A 17,640-nucleotide genomic window follows, 5' to 3' on the forward strand; every position below is an offset into this window, starting at 1 on the left:
GTGGACGCCTGATGCTTGTGGACGCCTGATGCTTGTGGATGTCTGATGCTCCTGATTGTCTGATGCTCATGGTTGTCTGATGTCTGATGCTTGTGGATGCCTGATACTTGTGTATGTCTGATGCTTGTGGACGTCTGATGCTTCTGGATGTTTGTGGATGTCTGATGCTTGTGGATGTCCGATGCCTGATGCTTGTGGATGTCTGATGCCTGATGCTTGTGGATGTCTGATGCTTTTGAATGTCTGATGCTTGTGGATATCTGATGCTTGTGGATGTCTGATGCTTGTGGATGTCTGATGCTTGTGGATGTCTGTTGCTTGTGGATGTCTGACGCTTGTGGATGTCTGACGTTTATGAATGCTTGACGTTTGTGCGTGCCTGACGCTTGTGGATGCCTGATGCCTTTGGATGTCTGATGCTTGTGGATGCCTGATGTTTGTGGATGTCTGATGCCTGATGTTTGTGGATGTCTGATGCCTGATGTTTGTGGATGTCTGACGCTTGTGGATGTCTGACGCTTGTGGATGTCTGACGCTTGTGGATGTCTGACGCTTGTGGATGCCTGACGCTTGTGGATGCCTGACGCTTGTGGATGCCTGACGCTTATGGATACCTGACGCTTGTGGATACCTGACGCTTGTGGATGTCTGATGCCTGATGCTTGTGGATTTCTGATGCTTGTGGATGTCTGATGCTTGTGGATGTCTGATGCTTGTGGATGTCTGATGCTTGTGGATGTCTGATGCTTGTGGATGTCTGATGCTTGTGGATGTCTGATGCTTGTGGATGTCTGTTGCTTGTGGATGTCTGTCACTTGTGGATGTCTGACGCTTGTGGATGTCTGACGCTTGTGGATGTCTGACGCTTGTGGATGTCTGATGTTTGTGGATGTCTGATGCTTGTGGATGTCTGATGCTTGTGGATGTCTGATGATGGGGATGTCTGTTGCTTGTGGATGTCTGATGCTTGTGGATGTCTGACGCTTGTGGATGTCTGATGCTTGTGCATGCCTGACGCTTTTGGATGCCTGATGTTTTTGGATGTCTGTTGCTTGTGGATGTCTGTTGCTTGTGGATGCCTGACGCTTGTGGATGCCTGACGCTTGTGGGCCTGATGCTTGTGGATGCCTGACGCTTGTGGATGTCTGATGCTTGTGGATGTTTGATGCTTGAGTATGCTTGATGCTTTTGGATGCCTGTCGCTTGTGGATGCCTGTTGCTTGTGGATGCCTGTTGCTTGTGGATGTTTGATGCTTGTGGATGTCTGATGCTTGTGGATGTCTGATGCTTGTGGATGCCTGATGCTTGTGTATGCCTGATGCTTGTGGATGTCTGATGCTTGTGGATGTCTGTTGCTTGTGGATGTCTGTTGCTTGTGCATGTGTGACGCTTGTGGATGTCTGACGCTTGTGGATGGCTGACACTTGTGGATGTCTGATGTTTGTGGATGTCTGATGCTTGTGGATGTCTGATGTTTGTGGACTCCTGATGCTTGTGGACTCCTGATGCTTGTGGATGTCTGATGCTCCTGGTTGTCTGATGTCTGATGCTTGTAGATTCCTGATGCTTGTGTATGTCTGATGCTTCTGTACGTCTTATGCTTCTGGATGTTTGTGGATGTCTGATGCTTCTGGATGTCTGTTGCTTCTGGATGTCTGATGCTTGTGGATTTCTGATGCCTGATGCTTGTGGATGTCTGATGCATGTGGATATCTGATGCCTGTGGATGTCTGATGCTTGTGGATGTCTGATGCTTGTGGATGTCTGATGCTTGTGGATGTCTGATGCTTGTGGATGTCTGTTGCTTGTGGATGTCTGTTGCTTGTGGATGTCTGTTGCTTGTGGATGTCTGTTGCTTGTAGATGTGTGACACTTGTGGATGTCTGACGTTTGTGAATGCTTGACGCTTGTGCCTGCATGACGCTTGTGGATGCCTGATGCTTGTGGATGCCTGACGTTTGTGGATGCCTGACGCATGTGGATGCCTGACGCATGTCGATGCCTGACGCATGTGGATGCCTGATGCCTTTGGATGCCTGACGCTTGTGGAGGCCTGACGTTTGTGGATGTCTGATGCCTGATGCTTGTGGATGTCTGATGCTTGTGGATGTCTGATGCTTGTGGATGTCTCTTGCTTGTGACTGTCTGTTGCTTGTGGATGTCTGTTGCTTGTGGATGTCTGTTGCTTGTGGATGTCTATTGCTTGTGGATGTCTGTTGCTTGTGGATGTCTGACGCTTGTGGATGTCTGACGTTTGTGGATGTCTGATGCTTTTGGATGTCTGACGCTTGTGGATGTCTGACGCTTGTGGATGTTTGGCTCTTGTGGATGTCTGGTGCTTGTGGATGTCTGACGTTTGTGAATGCTTGAAGCTTGTACATGCCTGACGCTTGTGCATGCCTTATGCTTGTGCATACCTGACGCTTGTGGATGCCTGAATCTTGTGGATGCCTGAATCTTGTGGATGCCTGACGCTTGTGGATGCCTGACGCTTGTGGATGCCTGATGCCTTTGGATGTCTGACGCCTGTGGATGGCTGACGCTTTTGGATGGCTGATGCCTGATGTTTGTGGATGTCTGACGCGTGTGTATGCCTGACGCTTGTGGATGGCTGACGCTTGTGGATGGCTGACGCTTGTGGATGGCTGACGCTTGTGGATGCATGACGCTTGTGGATGCCTGAAGCTTGTGAATGCCTGATGCTTGTGCATGCCACACCCTTTTTGGATGCCTGACGCTTGTGGATGTCTGATGGGTGATGCTTGTGGATGCCTAGTCCTTGGACACTACTATGCTGTGTTCCAGCAGCCCATGCTTAGTGAACTCTGTCATTATGCCACCTTTTACACTTCCTTTAGCTGAAAATAATGCAAAATCTTTGAAAGCTCGAAAGTCATTAAGTTGTAAAGGTTTCCTGCAAACAAATTAAATTGCAAAAGCTAAGAAGTGAGTCATCTACCACCAACTCTTCTGCTTTCCAGCAATGTTCCACAAGAGCAATTTCTACCACAGTAGTTTTAGGTCTGTAAACAGCAGTACAAGAACAAGTGATGATCCTGGAACCTTACTCTTAGGGTAGTATTTTCACTGTTCAGTTTGTCAATAAAATACAGTGCAGATAATGTTTCTGCCAAATATGGCTACTGCCGAGCAGAGGCTGGGGGGTACAGGAGAGTAAAATGAATTGCCAAAACGTGGGACGCCAGTTAATTTAATGATCCAGAAAAATACAATGAACTTGTTAAAGCTGCAGAATATCTTAAGTGTTCAGCAGAAAATGCCTCATCCCAGGCCCAACCAGAAAGGCAGACACTGCTAATAAGGACTGGCAAAGACAATAGGTCTATCTGTTTTAATTTACACATATGTTTTAGTTATGTGATACGTCTAGATACAACAGACCGCTCAAAGGAGCATTCAAATACAGCGCAAGTGGCACGTTTCATGCACAAGATTTTAGTTAACAGGTTTAAAGCTATGCCCCAAATTACATAGCAGCAGTCTGTGGTGTGATAGACAAATGTTGGGGTGAGGAGGAGGGAGGGGTGAGAGGGTGCACTGCAGAGGAAGAGGCTGAAGGTGGGAGGGCGAGGGAGATAGCGAAATGGTGAGAGAAGAAGCATTGCACAGAGGGTGGCGGGGGAGAGCATTCCTTTGAAGTGTGAAGCTCTCGGCATTGCTGTGGCAGCAAACGGCAACCAGCAAGCGCGTGCACGGGCACATGCACTCGACATAATCCGCCTGGTTCAGCTTTCCTGTTTCACCTCTATATGTCTTGACATCTGCAATGCCAGAGGCATTGGCAGAGGTCGAGACCTAAAAAAGGTTTAATTCCTTATGGCATATATAGGTAGGTGCGGAAATGATAGCCCCTAGTACCTTTCTACAGAATCTATTTTCTTCAGTTTGTATGCTACTACAGTTTGTAAACCCCCACACCTCTGCACCATAAGTTGCTGTCGGTAGGCATTGGATTCTATAGATCTGTAGTAACGGTATTACAACCTCTGCCTGCTTTGGCTGTCGGAGGCTAATTATAGAGTTTACAGCCTTACCAAGTTTATTTTTTTTCTTGGGCTACATGAAGCTGCCACGATCTGAGTCTGAATAAGTCAAGCCCAAGTAAGGAAAAGTGCTAGTGCATCTTAGGAGCTCTTTTCCTGACACAATTTGATGAATGCAATACTTTTTAGGCCCGCAAGACATTATATATGATTTGTTAAAATTAGTGCGCAAGTCAAGGTCAGCCATAAAGGATACAAAACCCGTTATTCAAGTGCGAAGTGCTTTTGGCGTGCGGCCCATCAGGACCGCATCGTCCGCATATAATAATATAGGAAGCAGTTTGCCATTGATTTTTGGGACATCACTGGTTAATTTATACAGGGAATTATTTAGTTCATTTATATAAAGAATAAAAAGTAGAGGGGCTAAGACACAACCTTGTCTAACCCCCCTACCAATTAAAATAGCCTTCCTTGTTTATCCTGACACGGGCTTTCAGGTCTCTGTGCAAATGTGCCAAAAAATGTACAAGTACCTTGTTCAACCCATAATTTTAAATAATCTATCATAATCGTGAACGATTAACAAAATCAAAAGCCAAACTCAAATCCTTAAAGCCCAAATACAATGGGGCTTATTTGGCGATTGTATATTTGCCCAGTATAAGATTTAGGTTCAAGCACTGTACCACACTTCCCACATTGCTCCTAAATCCCAACTGACAAGGGTGTAAAATCTGATTGTCCTCTGCCCAGTTCCTGATCTTATTAAAAATCACTCTTCCTAAAATCTTCAGGGTGTTATCGATCAATGATATAGGGCGATAGCAACTGGGGTTAAGTCTATCGCCCTTCTTAAAGATAGGGACAATAATACTATTTGACAAGGTTTTTGGGATAGTAGTATGGGACAAATTATTTAAAAAATTACATAATGAAGGGGACCAAAAATCTGGCTCGGATTTAATTGGGTCGATTGATAATCCATCAGGACCTGGCGCTTTATTTCCCGCACTTTGGTTTATAGCATCTTCCACTTCAGTTATAGAAATGTTAACCGCCTTAACTAAACAATTATTGTCAACGGTCGTTTGTGGTGCTGTGTATATACTTGAAAAGTGATCTTCCCACATTTTACTGGCTATATTACAGTTAATCGGGGTGATATTTGAGCCCAAGGACCTCATAGATTTTACCTCACCCCAGAACCCGGTGACATCTTTAAGTGCGGCGGAGCAGGCGATAGAATCCCACCGCTCCTTTAATAACTCCTCTGTGCGTGTTTTTGTAGCCTTCTTGTAGCGTGTTCTCAAGGATCTAACCAGAGACCAATCCCTGGGATACGCAACAAGTGCTTCCCGTAATTCTCGATTCGCCCGTGAGCAGGTGCCATTAAACCAACTGGGGTTTTTATTTGAGTTACTAATGGGTTTAGAGATCTCTTTTTTAATACCCGCACATAACCCGTAAAAGGCCTGAATAATCTCTGAATCTTGGCATCTACTGGACAAACACGTTTTCACAAATAAGGGATACGTTTTTATAATTCGTGCTAGAAGGGCCTTATTATCTATGCCCTTCCAGATTACTTTGAGTTTATCTGTCGATGCAACCAGATTTCTTGTGCCTATTTCCTTCCGCTTTTTAAATTTATTAACAGATTTAATGAGTGTCAGACTTGCGTTCTGATCACTGTGGACGGTGCTTAGAACATCGGCCTTCACTAGACAGTTCACAAGGGAGGAAGATATAAAAACATAATCAATTGTGGAGGAACAACCACGCCCTCTATAGGTAGGCAGTGGACCTTTGGCCGTCAAGCAGCCGACTTTCTCCATAACATTAACTAGATGCCGAGTGGCTAGTTCTTCCCCTCTTTTACAGGGTAATGCCCGAACAGATGTAACTGCTGGGTTAGCTACTCCTTTGTACAAATGCGCATTAAAGTCACCTTCCAGGCAGATTCCATCCAGTTTGCCATACCTTTGTTCATCCACAATTTTATCAATAAAATCAAACAAATTTATCAAATTCTTATTGGGTTGTGAAGTAAACTCATTATTATAAAAATGTATTAAACATAACGTCACCCCGTTGGAATAGATTATGGCCTGGCAATTGCTATCATTAGTCTCCAGGGGTTTAAGTTTTACTTCCTGCAGTAATCTTTATCCATATGGATAGGCCCCCACTAGGGCGGCCCGCTACAGGGCTAGGTACAATACTATTATGACAGAAGATAACCTCAAGGAGCAGACCACTAGTACACCATGTTTCCTGAAACATTAAAATGTCAAAATTGCTAATCCAATCAGTCCAATCTGCTGATTCCATTTTCGACTTTAAACCAGCAATGTTCCAACTAAGTATATTCAAATAGTGTTCTGGGGAACCAAGATCATTTATGGTAAGACAGGATGGCAATAATTTTTCCGAACAAACTTTAGGAAGAGTACTAGTAGGTCTAGATTTAATCGCAGCCTGATGGACCATTTCAGTATTCTGGTGCCATTCTACAATATCCAGGAGTCCTTTTGATGGTCAGTCCTGACTCTCCAGGTCAGATAAGACACTGAACCGGTTATGTGATTGGTATGTTGGTGTAGCTGAGGTAAAAGATCTCTGGGCGGTCTATAGAAGAATCCTTAGGGTAGTGAAGTTATAACGGTTGAGGGGCTAAAGTGAGTAGTGTTACTTCTTAATATATGTTTCACTAGGGATGGGTGTCTAAAGTTCACGACTATATATTCGCCAAAGATGTTCTTAACCGAAGCGCCAACCCATCCCACCCGTCGTACCATTAGAATTTCATTAGAAATCTCCATTCCCACCCCTTTGTGCCTGAACAGCCAGTCAATACACTTGTTTTTAAGCTGTTCCCAGGACTCACTTTGCTCCTCTTTCAAGGGGGGGGGGGACTCCTGCTAAGATTATAACATATGGGCAGGCTTCAGGCGGCAGATGAAGAACGTCCTCAGCCTGTTTTTTGAGCCGTGTAACAGGGATGGACCTATTATTTGGATCATTTACAGGTTTTACAGTGGCTGATGTAGATTGAACAGATAGGGCTCCCATAGACAGACAAAGTGGGCCATGAGGCCTGTCTGCTCCAGGCAACAGTGTCCGCGACAGTGTGCCCACAGCAGCGCCAGATGAAGCATTAGGGGAAGGCTGATTTTTATCTGTGTCACATTTTTCACCTGCATTCTTAGTACCCAATGTACTACAGTTGTCCCTTCCCCCACCAATGCCTCTATTGGCAGCCTCCATATCTTTCAAAAGCCGTTCACCCCTAATCTGATCAATAATAATAACACCTTTCCTTTTAGCATCTTCTTTCTTCACCAGGCTTTCTAACCAATACAAACGTTTAAAAATAAGATTAAACTGTTTGTCCATTAGACTTTTCAATTGCTTAAAAGTTGAGTCCAGTATAGTATCACTTAATTTCCTGTTAATCCTGTTGTGTGTGCCATTTGCAGCAATTGACTCTGTGTGCAGATGAAGTTGGACCCTACTCCCATTGTGATTAAGTCTACAGTACTGTCGTCTGATTGCACATTCTCACTGGCTGGCACCCCGCTTGATGCAGTTTTTCCTCTGGACCACATACTCTGCGGAGTTGGTTGACTTTTGTTGCGGGGAGATTGTTTCCTCTTATTGATTGGTATTTATGAGGGGCCTCTCTTCCTTTTCTCTCCTGCAGTCTTAATGTTAGAGACCAAGGTGGAGGTATCAATAGTAACCTCGGTATCCTGCTGGGAGTCAGTTATGGTAATTACATTACTATCCGTAATCGGAGCAACAGGTGGTTTATCAAAGTGGGCAGCTTTAACAATTGTTATGCTTGGCGATAACAGTAGAGTATTTATACGGCCATCATTTTCAGGAATAATATGAGAGTCTAAATAGGGTGCTGATAGTCCCATTGACATTCTTCTTTCAGTATTTTCTATCTCTGTTGTGACCATATTAAAGGCATTCTCAAGCATGCTTTCAAATGAGGATGAAATAATAGATGAATTCATTGGGGCCTGAATGGTGTTGGTAGTAGTACGTTTCCCCATTATAAGATGTTCACTCACCTCGCTAACAACTTAGAGGGGTGGCCCGCCCGACCAATGTCGACCGCGGACGGCCGCAGACGGCCCGCCCTTTGCCCGGGCTTGGCCCTGCGCCCGGGCTTGGCCCTGCGCCCCCGCGCGCGTCCCGCGACGCAGGAGGAGCCTTTTCCCTTTGAGCGCCTCCGGGCGCGAGACTGGGCGGAAGTGGGCGGTATTACCGCGATGCTACCTGGGAGCTGTAGTCTCCCCCCCTAAGCGGCCGCGCGATGTCACAGGCAGCGGCAGCAGGGGAGACCAACAGCGTGAGGTCCCAAGCACAGGCAGCAAGCTCAAGTGCAGGTAGGTGGTGTCCGCAAGTTCGCCCCGCAACTCCTCAGCAAGAGTAGACAAGTCCCCCCAATTTGTCATTTGTTTATGCTGGTGTGGGCTACTAAGCTATTCACTATATAGAGATTGGTAATGCCTTTATGTGTTGTTGCTTCATCGAAAATACTCTCTATTGCTGTACGTTCCCTGCTTTCACCTTGCGGATACCTGATAAAGTACAATGTAGGAATTGAATTAGCATGCAGGTATCTATTGGATATAGATCACATTCTTGGACGGAGGGTTCTTCAATTAGTTTTTCACCATTGCTGTATAGGTCTTTCAGCAGGATAGGTTATTCTGATTTCATGACCTAAATCCTGTATATGTCCATCCATGAGTGAAGTTTTTATTAATCACCTTTTGTGTCATAGGTGAAGGAAATTTTTTGATTTTGTCTTTATGGGTAATCTTGTCCCAGTGATCTATGAGGACTGCACTGGAAACAAGTATTTACAATGCAATAGGTCTCGCTTTAATTAAGTTTGAGCTATTGGCATTGCTAAATATTGCAACACCACTTGCAACAAAAGTCTATAAATTGTAGGCCCAAAAAATGTGTATTTATTTTTGTAGCAATGGTGGCATGCTGCGCTTTAAATGAATATGTGTAAAAGTAAAGTGCTATTAGCTGAATGGGCAGGGGCACTCCTTATTTTTAATTAAAACTAATCTGCCTTATATCTTTAAACAAAGCGTGTTGTGTGTGTGGTTCCCTCTCCCTCCCACACCAGAATTTAACGAGCCACTAATTATGTGAGCCTAAGTCTTGTCTGCTCACTTCTTTCCTGGCACTATTGGGAGATGCAAAGAAGAACGAGGCCCCTGGTCATCTAGGATAAAAGGCAATACTTGGAACATGGCTCAGCAGCAGCCGCCACATAAAAAAGGGCAAGGGCAGGGGGGACTCGGGGGAGTTTAATATTAATTGCGACATTTTAAAAGTTGAACGTACCTGCTGCCGGGTGCTTCTGTGTTGGTTCTTTGTCTATGTCACAGCTTCCCTCCAATCTTAGTGCTGCTCTCATGCTGAAAGAGCAGTGTAGGGATTTGCCTAATAGTCCTGCCCTTATGACCTTGAATAATTCTTACAGAATGTGTTTCCGATAGTCTTGCTGTAATCTTTGAAAGCACCATGACTCGTCATTGGACCCATATCTGCCCCTTACCAGGCATCAAAGGTTGGCGCATGCCCACAGTCTCAAAGCGAAGGCCTCAGTACCGCACAAAGAGATATCATGCATTGAAACCAGGCAGAGCTGCTCGAGTCAGGGCCTCGGACACGCAACACGAGTCTTTACATCAACAAAGAGCCTCCTTGGCGGCGCGTGCAGGCAGAATTTAAACATGAATGTTATCAGGGGCAGCAGTGTGCCCGCAGCGGTGCATGACGGGAGCTGTGCCAGGCTAAGCTGACAGATACCTTACCTCTCCAGCCTTTCTACCGGAAGCTCCTGGAGGCCCAACGGGACCCGGGGGCTGGCAGCAGAGGGGTCTGGCGAGGATCAGGCAGTGGCACCTGCCCGATATCAGGGCCTTGTGTCACTAGTACCTGCAGCTGAGTGAGGGAGAAGGGGCACCGCCAGAGCTCCATCCGCACCTTCCAAAAAAAAAGTCTGCTGCAGACGCAAACAAGGTGTAACTAGGACATGTCGTGTGTGGCAGCCTCTGCCTCCGGGTATGCACCACTGGTCCACTCTAAACTCACCAGACAGACATACATTAAAGCTTACAGGACTCAAAGGAGCTGCTAGTGACACTGTGTCCAATAGACTGAGCCTCTGGTTGTCTTTCCTGCCCCGCCGCCAGAGGCATACTGGTCTACAGGAACCTCCAGAGAGGTACAAACAGCCCGGGCCTCCGGGAGGCTGGTAGGGCAGGATGCCAACGGGAAAAGAAAAGAAACGGGACAGAAGTCACAGAACTACTTTTAGTTTTGTATTTTAGTTGCATCCACACGTCATCACACCGAGGAGGCGCTGAATCACATTAGCGGGTAGCACGCTAGCAGTAGGCAGTGCTTGACTGGAAGGGTGCTGAATTGCAGCGTGGCCTGTGGGTACAGTGTTTTGGTGTTATACGTGTGACTGCGTGTGTGATTGATCAAGCACGAGTCATTAGCATCGTTGGTCGGGTGCAGTATCTGCAACAGTACATCTAGCCTGGTTGAAGTTTAGAGGTCTAGTTATGCACACGATCATTCTTTTTGTGACCAATGGACTATGAGGTTGTCTACAGTGTTATTTCTATTGTAGACCTTGAATGGATCCACCCCCATCGGCCGCTCAGAGCAGTGAAGGCTAAGCTGACGTACATTATTGGAAAAAAAAGCAGCACTGAAAGCGATCGCTATTGTAAACAAACAAAAAAATCCCGGAAGTGGTGCGCGCGAGCGCCTCTGGAAGGCATATGTCTTCAATTATTGCGCCCGTGTCTGGCCGCGATATTTGAAGACATATGGGCTTTGGTGCGCATAACAGACACCAATAGACCATAGGAGGAGCTACGCGCCCGCCTATGGCCTCTTACGTGTTCTGTTAAAAAACAGCATGCACGCAAAGCCCAATGAAAATGGACCTAGGAAGTCAACACGCAGAGCTGTGTGGAATTTCAAGGTCCATTTTTAAACCCCTAAAAAAGGGCTCTTCGCTTTGCGAGCCCTAAAAACTGTATTTTTAATGTTTCATTAGCATTGATTTAGGCACGTTTGAGGCTCTTTGGCCAACAAGGAGGCCAATAATTTTTTTGGTTTTTACGTATTGTTGGAGTAGGTAATCTTAGACGTACTGTCTGGGGTATGTGGCATGAAGTTAATTTTGGTGCAAGCTGTGCACCCCTGGCAAGATGTCTTTACCTGCTCCCCCTCTCTGTAGGTGCCTAAACAGTGTGTCAAGGTCTTGTGGTATGCTGCAATCATTAAGTTGTTCATGGATTGAGGGGAGATAAAAACAGAGATGTTTTATTGATTGCTTGGAATATTGGAGATCTGTATCTTCCATGGTTAATTTGTTATATTCATGGCGGTGTGCAGCATTCAAGGCTACAGATTTATTAAACAAGTTCTCAGCCTCCTCTTGCTCAAACCACATCCTGAATTGAATCTCTTGTCATCTGTTCCCCTTGGCTCCTTCCTTGCTGATAGTTCTGGATTATATATCCTCACATTATGTCTGCTGACCACTTAATAACCATGTGTTATGTTATTGTTTCCTCTTTCAGGCATTGTTCATTCTGATCCTGTGATGCCTGTGGATAGAACTCTCATTCCATCCCCACCAGCCCGTCCCAAGAACCCTGTTTTTGATGATGAGGAGAAATCCAAGGTGGGAGACTGTACTTCGATTCCTAGACCTGCATCATGTGAATTAAGTCTAAATATTTAGTGCACCCTATGTTCTGTTTGCGTTGAATATCTAGTCTCAGTTATGGTTGTAGATTATGTTAATGTGAGGTTAACAATTTTGACTCATGTCACCAGTAGATTGTCTTGTTTTTTGAGTTGCAGCCAGACAGTGGGCCTAAAAAGGATCTGCGTGCCTTAGCTGGTTTTAAACCAAACTACAATATACCAACCTCTCCGAGCATACATCAAAGATGGGCCTTGGGTCCTGTTTGTTGGCCCACCTTTTTAGGTCGAGCCTAAGGCATTGCTTTAGCAATGCTTGTTGGCGAGATTATAGTAAGGCTTTCAAAAGTGTACCCAAACTGCGGATCAGGTACAGTGCATGTGAGCACAACCACGCACATTGTGAACAGCTGCTATTTGCTCCAAGACACTTTGTGCGCGCCGCGCTCCGCCTCTGCTGACACTTCAGCTCACCAGGCTGCACACCCTCTCACCCCTCGCTCGCCAATGTTCCTCCCACCCTTCCTTTGATCTCTGCTGCGAGTTCTCACAGACTAATGGCCCTCCCCCTCCCCCAGCACAGAGCGCGCATCGCTTGTTATCTTGTGTGCCTGCTTCCATCTCTCTCATCCCGTTGTTCTCTCATTATCACCTTCTACTCTTTTATTTTTTATCGCGTGTTCCTTCTTTGATCTTTCCCCTTTCTTATTTTCCTCTCGTCCCTCTGCATTTCCCTTTTGTTTCCCATTCTCCTTTAGCTCTAATTTCTTCTCCATTCCTTCTTTCATCTTTACCGATTTTGCTCTTATCTTTGGTGCCAATTGCGTGTATCAGATGCGTGGAAAATAGCTATTTTTTGTTTTTTTCTCCCCCCCCCCCCGCCCTCCCCCCCCTCAAATTGCAGCCCGATCAGTGCTCCCTTCACACCTCGCCATAGCCTTGTGCCCCAAAACGCTTGTATTGATCATCACTTGTGTGATCCTGGACACATCGCCCACCCCTCCTTTGTCCCCGTTCTCTGGCAAAGGTGGGAGCGCTTAGAAGCAAGCCGTATACCCGTGTTAAGCGGCATATATGAAACTGGGCCGTTACATTGGCAGCTCGGCTAGCGCCCCCCTCCAACACCCCACAGCGCCCCCCATCCAGATGTAAGTCTCCCGCGCCCAGTATTGGCTACTTTTTGTGATTACCCTTTCCTGCAAGCAGCAGGAAAGGGTAATCACAGTACAGTATAGAAATGTTCATACAAGTTCAAATAATCATGTCTTCAATAATCATCAAATGAAGTACATACAAACAATATAAATGCACATGGCAACACTTCTACATTTAGTGGCATACTTATACATAAACAATTACAACAAGTGACCATATCTTGAAAATCTCCATGGTCTAATAATGAGCAATGTGGCCTATCGTACTTATTGGAATGTACTAATGGGGCCTCCTAGGATGCCAAGCTTGCCCCCCTCGTCAGTACATCTTTCACCGTAGTTTGATTAAGAGTCGTTATCACTTTGCTGTAAATAATCTAATAGTGGTTGCCAAAAATCTTTTGGTCTGGAGGCCTGAGGTATTTCCTCCTCATAAGCGCTTAGCGTTTCCTTACAGTATAGTAAATCAGTTATCCAGTCCTTGAATCTGGGTGGACGTTTGCTGCCCCATTTAATGGCTACTCGCCTTTTCGCAAGTAACAAAGCTACCGCCAACAGCTTTCGTCGCTTGGCCAGTTTGAGTTTATATATACCCAGTAGGCATACTAATGGTGCATTTGGGATCTGTTCAGACAGCATGTGTGTGAGCGCGGCAGTCACCTCCTGCCAGTATTTATACAGACCAGGGCAAGCCCATGCCATGTGCAAAAAATCAGCCCCTGATGTGGAACAGCGTTGACATTTATCATCAGCTCTTCGGCCATAGCGGTGTAACTTAACCTGCGTGTAATAGGTTTGATGAAGAAATTTAAAATGGATGATCTTTAAGTTACAATTCGATGATAGTAGGTGTAATTGTGCACAGCTATAACTCCAGTCGTCTTCTGATATGGTCACCCCAGTAAGCTCTTCCCATCTCTGAAGGGATCGATCGGGGCCTAGATTTTGTTCAGTCTGGGAAGCAGCATATAAGCGTGTGACTAGGTTTCTGCGCGTGGGAGCAGTTAGCAGCACCTGCAGGGCCTGTAATGGTGCAGGCTCTGCCGGGAATGAGTCATATAAATCTTTAATTGCTGCACGTAATCTTAAGTATGCGAACATTTTTCGCTGTGTTTGGTGTGCGCATAAGGCCGGGCTGCGGAGCTGGATGAAGGAGCCGTTCGGGAACAGCGCACTCATCGTCGCAAAGCCCATATCCACTAGTACCAATGACATATTTTTTTCTTGTGTAACCAATAGTTTGGGGTGGTTCGCCAGAAGGAGCGCCAGGGCATAGGGCAGTAGTTTCTGTGATCGCAGCGCCAAGGTGTGCCAGGCCCTGGATGTGCACTTTACCTGGTGTATGGAATCATTAGGGTAGTAGCTGATGGGGTCAGATATGTAGTGCGTAAAATGTTTTGAGTTAATGCTTTCTTCTTCTACTGCTATATGTGGGATATGAGAATGCGGTTGTGTCCAATAATGCGCGTGTTGGGCCTGTGCACAATAAAAATACAGCTGTAGGTCAGGGGCCGCAAACCCGCGCTGGTGGCATGGCTTCGTAAGTGTCTTCCAGCCTACTTTGGGCTGCTTTGCAGCCCATGTAAGACGCTGTAGCGCTGTGCGGAGTCTGGCAAAAATAGTTTGTGTGAGCCATATCGAATAAATAAAAAAAACGAGGCAGTATAACCGTTTTCTAAAGGGCAATTCTATCGGCTAGCGATAGAGGCAGTTTAATCCATTTCTCAATTTGTTCTTCTAGTTTGGACATGGCCACTCCATAATTATCTCTTATCACAACTTCTGGGTCACGATGTATCCAAACACCCAGGTATTTCACTGGGTCAGTCGTCCATTGTAGTGGGTAATCTAGACTGGGCTGTGGGGTCTCGGCCGTCAAGGGTATCACCACTGATTTATCCCAGTTTATACTAAGCCCCGAGTACTTCTCATACTTGATGTTTTCTCTGATCAGTGGGTTCAAATTTACATCTGGGTACCTGGTGTAAAGCACCATGTCATCCGCATATAGGGAGATACCTATAGGGCAAAGATTGAATTGTAGTGCCGCTTTCGGGTGTCTTTGTCTAATTTTGCACGCTAGGGGCTCCAGGGTAAGCGCAAACAGGATTGGGGACAACGGGCACCCCTGCTGTGTACCTCGGCTTATTTCAATATGTGTCGATGTGACACCATTAATACGTACTCGAGCTCTGGGCTCCGTATACAATAAGGTTACCCCAGTATTGGAACTTTCATAGATTCCCATGCTTTGTATCATTCCCCGTCGTCGGAATGGGAGTCTCGGTAACAAAAATACCATAGCTGTAGGTACAAAAGACAATGGAAAAAGGCCTAGGCCTCATTACCTTTTGTAGCATATCACCCTCTTTGTGCAAAAGAGACCAAACTTTTGGCCTCAGCCAATCAGAAGTGCCTCACCACTTAAAACCTTCCTGAAGGAACCTCAGAGCCTCAGATTTTCTACCGCACGTTGTGCTAGGGAGTCTCCATTGAGCTCTGCTCAACTTCTACTCTTCTACAGGATTTCATCAGGTTTTTCAACAGTATTTTTCTTCAGGATCTTTCGGATTCTTCTCAGGATTGTTGCTGCCTGACAGTATGTCGGAAATTGAGAAGAAAAAAGCGCTTTTCAAGCCTTGTTCCTCCTGTGGCAAGAAAAGGCTTTTTGTGGAGGATAAGCATGAGGACTGCATCTATTGCCTCTATCCTGACCACCAGGTGGCTACATGTGCAATCTGTCGCTCTTTTTCTGCCAAAACCCTCCGGGACCGTGAGGGTAGGCTCCTGACATGGCTGCAAAGGCTTAAATCGAGGAAGGATACTGTCTCCAGTGACAGTGAAGATGCTGGATCGATGGCTTCTACTAGAAGGTCAGTGAAAAGGGGTAGGGGTTCCCCTTCTTCTTCTGTAAGTCGATCTTCTAAGGCCTCAAAAAAGACCCCCAGTGAGTCTGAGAGCCAAGGTCCCAGCAAATCTCCTCACGGAAGTGTAAAGGAGAGGGATGGACCTTCTACGCAGTCTACTGGCGCGAAGACTTCCACAGCCTTCAAAACGCCTCACGGCCAGTCTTCTGAGAGGACTTCTAGGTCCTCGACGACGAAGACGTCGACAGCGGGAGTCCCGTCGACTAAATCATCTAAGGCTCCGTCGACTGGAGGTTCGTCGACGACGAGACCGTCAACAGCGGAGAAGGCGCCGACGACGAAGGTACCAGCTTCACAGGTGTCGACGAAGGAGCCGTCGACGACGAGAGCCCCGTCGACGCCCAAGGTCCAGTCGACGACGAAGGCCCCGTCGACGACGAAGACTCAGTCGACGACGAAGGCCCCGTCGACGACGAAGGCCCCGTCGACGAAAGCCCCGTCGACGACGATGACAACGAGGGCGATGACGACGGTGTCGACGACGAGAGTCCCGTCGACGGCAATGACGACGGTGTCGTCGACTACGGTCTCGTCGACGAGGGCGTCGACTACGGTGACTATGACGACGGCTGGTGTGTCCACAGTTTCGTCGACGACGACGTCCACGACGCCTATCTCGACGGCGTATGTACAACCGTCGACGACGGAACCCACGATCTTGGCCACAGAAAAACGTATCACCATTTCTGTGACGCGGATCACACCGGAGATGACCTCTCCAAGGGCAGTGTCCCCTCTGCTACCAACAATGCTCTTGCAAGAGGGTCAATCAGAGGAAGATGACCAAGATGCATATAGCTATGCCAATAGTCCTTCGCAACTATTTGTCAAATGCCAGGACACCGACTCAGAGGGCGAATACACCCACGAGGAACATGATCATAGTCAACATCAACAGCAGCACTCTGACCAGGGAATGGTTTCAGTGCCAACATCTTTCCTACAGGATCTACATAGGATGCTACAGGACTATAAGTCTAAGGCCAGTAGACCTTTGCCAAATACATCAACACCTGCTACGCCTTCCACGACTCAGGCGTCATTGGTGCCACCTACGCTCTCGGCTCCAACCTCTCCACAGCCTCAAACAGCCGTCCCTCAGGATTCCTTTGGGGTACCAAGATCACATGATGTTGATGAATCCTCGGATGAGGATCAACAGTCGGATCACGTCTCTATTCCCGACACGGAATATGATGAGTACATTATTGACAATCCCGCATCGCCGTGTCCGGACCCGGCGGACTCCCCGCCAGCGGATATTGGAGGTTTCCATCAGCTAATGGAGAGGGCGGCGGCGAGATTTAAGTTAGCAATGCCTAAAGTTACCACGGATTGCTTCTTATATGACTTTAAAGAACCTTTCCAGAAAAGTGCCAGATCTATTCCAATTGTGGATCATTTATGGAAAGAGGGCATAAAGACCATGACACACCCGGCGACGGTGGTGCCGGTGCTACCGCGTCTGGAAAAGAAGTACAAAGCGACCGATGATGCCCCAGCGGCCTTGACAGGTCATCCGAAACCAGACTCTGTAATCTCGCAGGCAGCGCAGAGGAAATCGCGCAACCCTTCAGCACCGCTGACATCTCCTCCGGACAAGGAAGGACGGAGGTTAGATAATGTGGGGAAAAGATTCTCAGCGATGGCAAGTTTGCTGGTGCGAGCAGCTAATGCCTTAGCCATCCTGGGTAGGTACGACCGTCAACTCTGGTGCGATGTCTCCCCGTACCTTGACCAGCTACCTCCTGAATCTATGTCGGAGGCAAAGAAAGTTCT

The 17,640-nt window shown here is 46.7% G+C and overlaps 1 protein-coding gene across 2 annotated transcripts in view; it reads left to right on the forward strand.

Moving 5' to 3' along the window:
* Nucleotides 1–17,640, forward strand: part of GGA3 (golgi associated, gamma adaptin ear containing, ARF binding protein 3) — a 730,479-nt gene that overhangs the window by 261,400 nt on the left and 451,439 nt on the right. For both annotated transcript variants that reach the window (XM_086930774.1, XM_086930775.1), the window contains one exon: nt 11,654–11,757. In XM_086930774.1, the coding sequence (XP_086786900.1) occupies nt 11,654–11,757 (104 nt within the window). The remainder of the gene's footprint in view (nt 1–11,653; nt 11,758–17,640) is intronic.

The sequence above is a fragment of the Lissotriton vulgaris genome, chromosome 7 (genome assembly GCF_964263255.1).
Source record: "Lissotriton vulgaris chromosome 7, aLisVul1.2, whole genome shotgun sequence".
Taxonomy (NCBI): Eukaryota; Metazoa; Chordata; class Amphibia; order Caudata; family Salamandridae; genus Lissotriton; species Lissotriton vulgaris.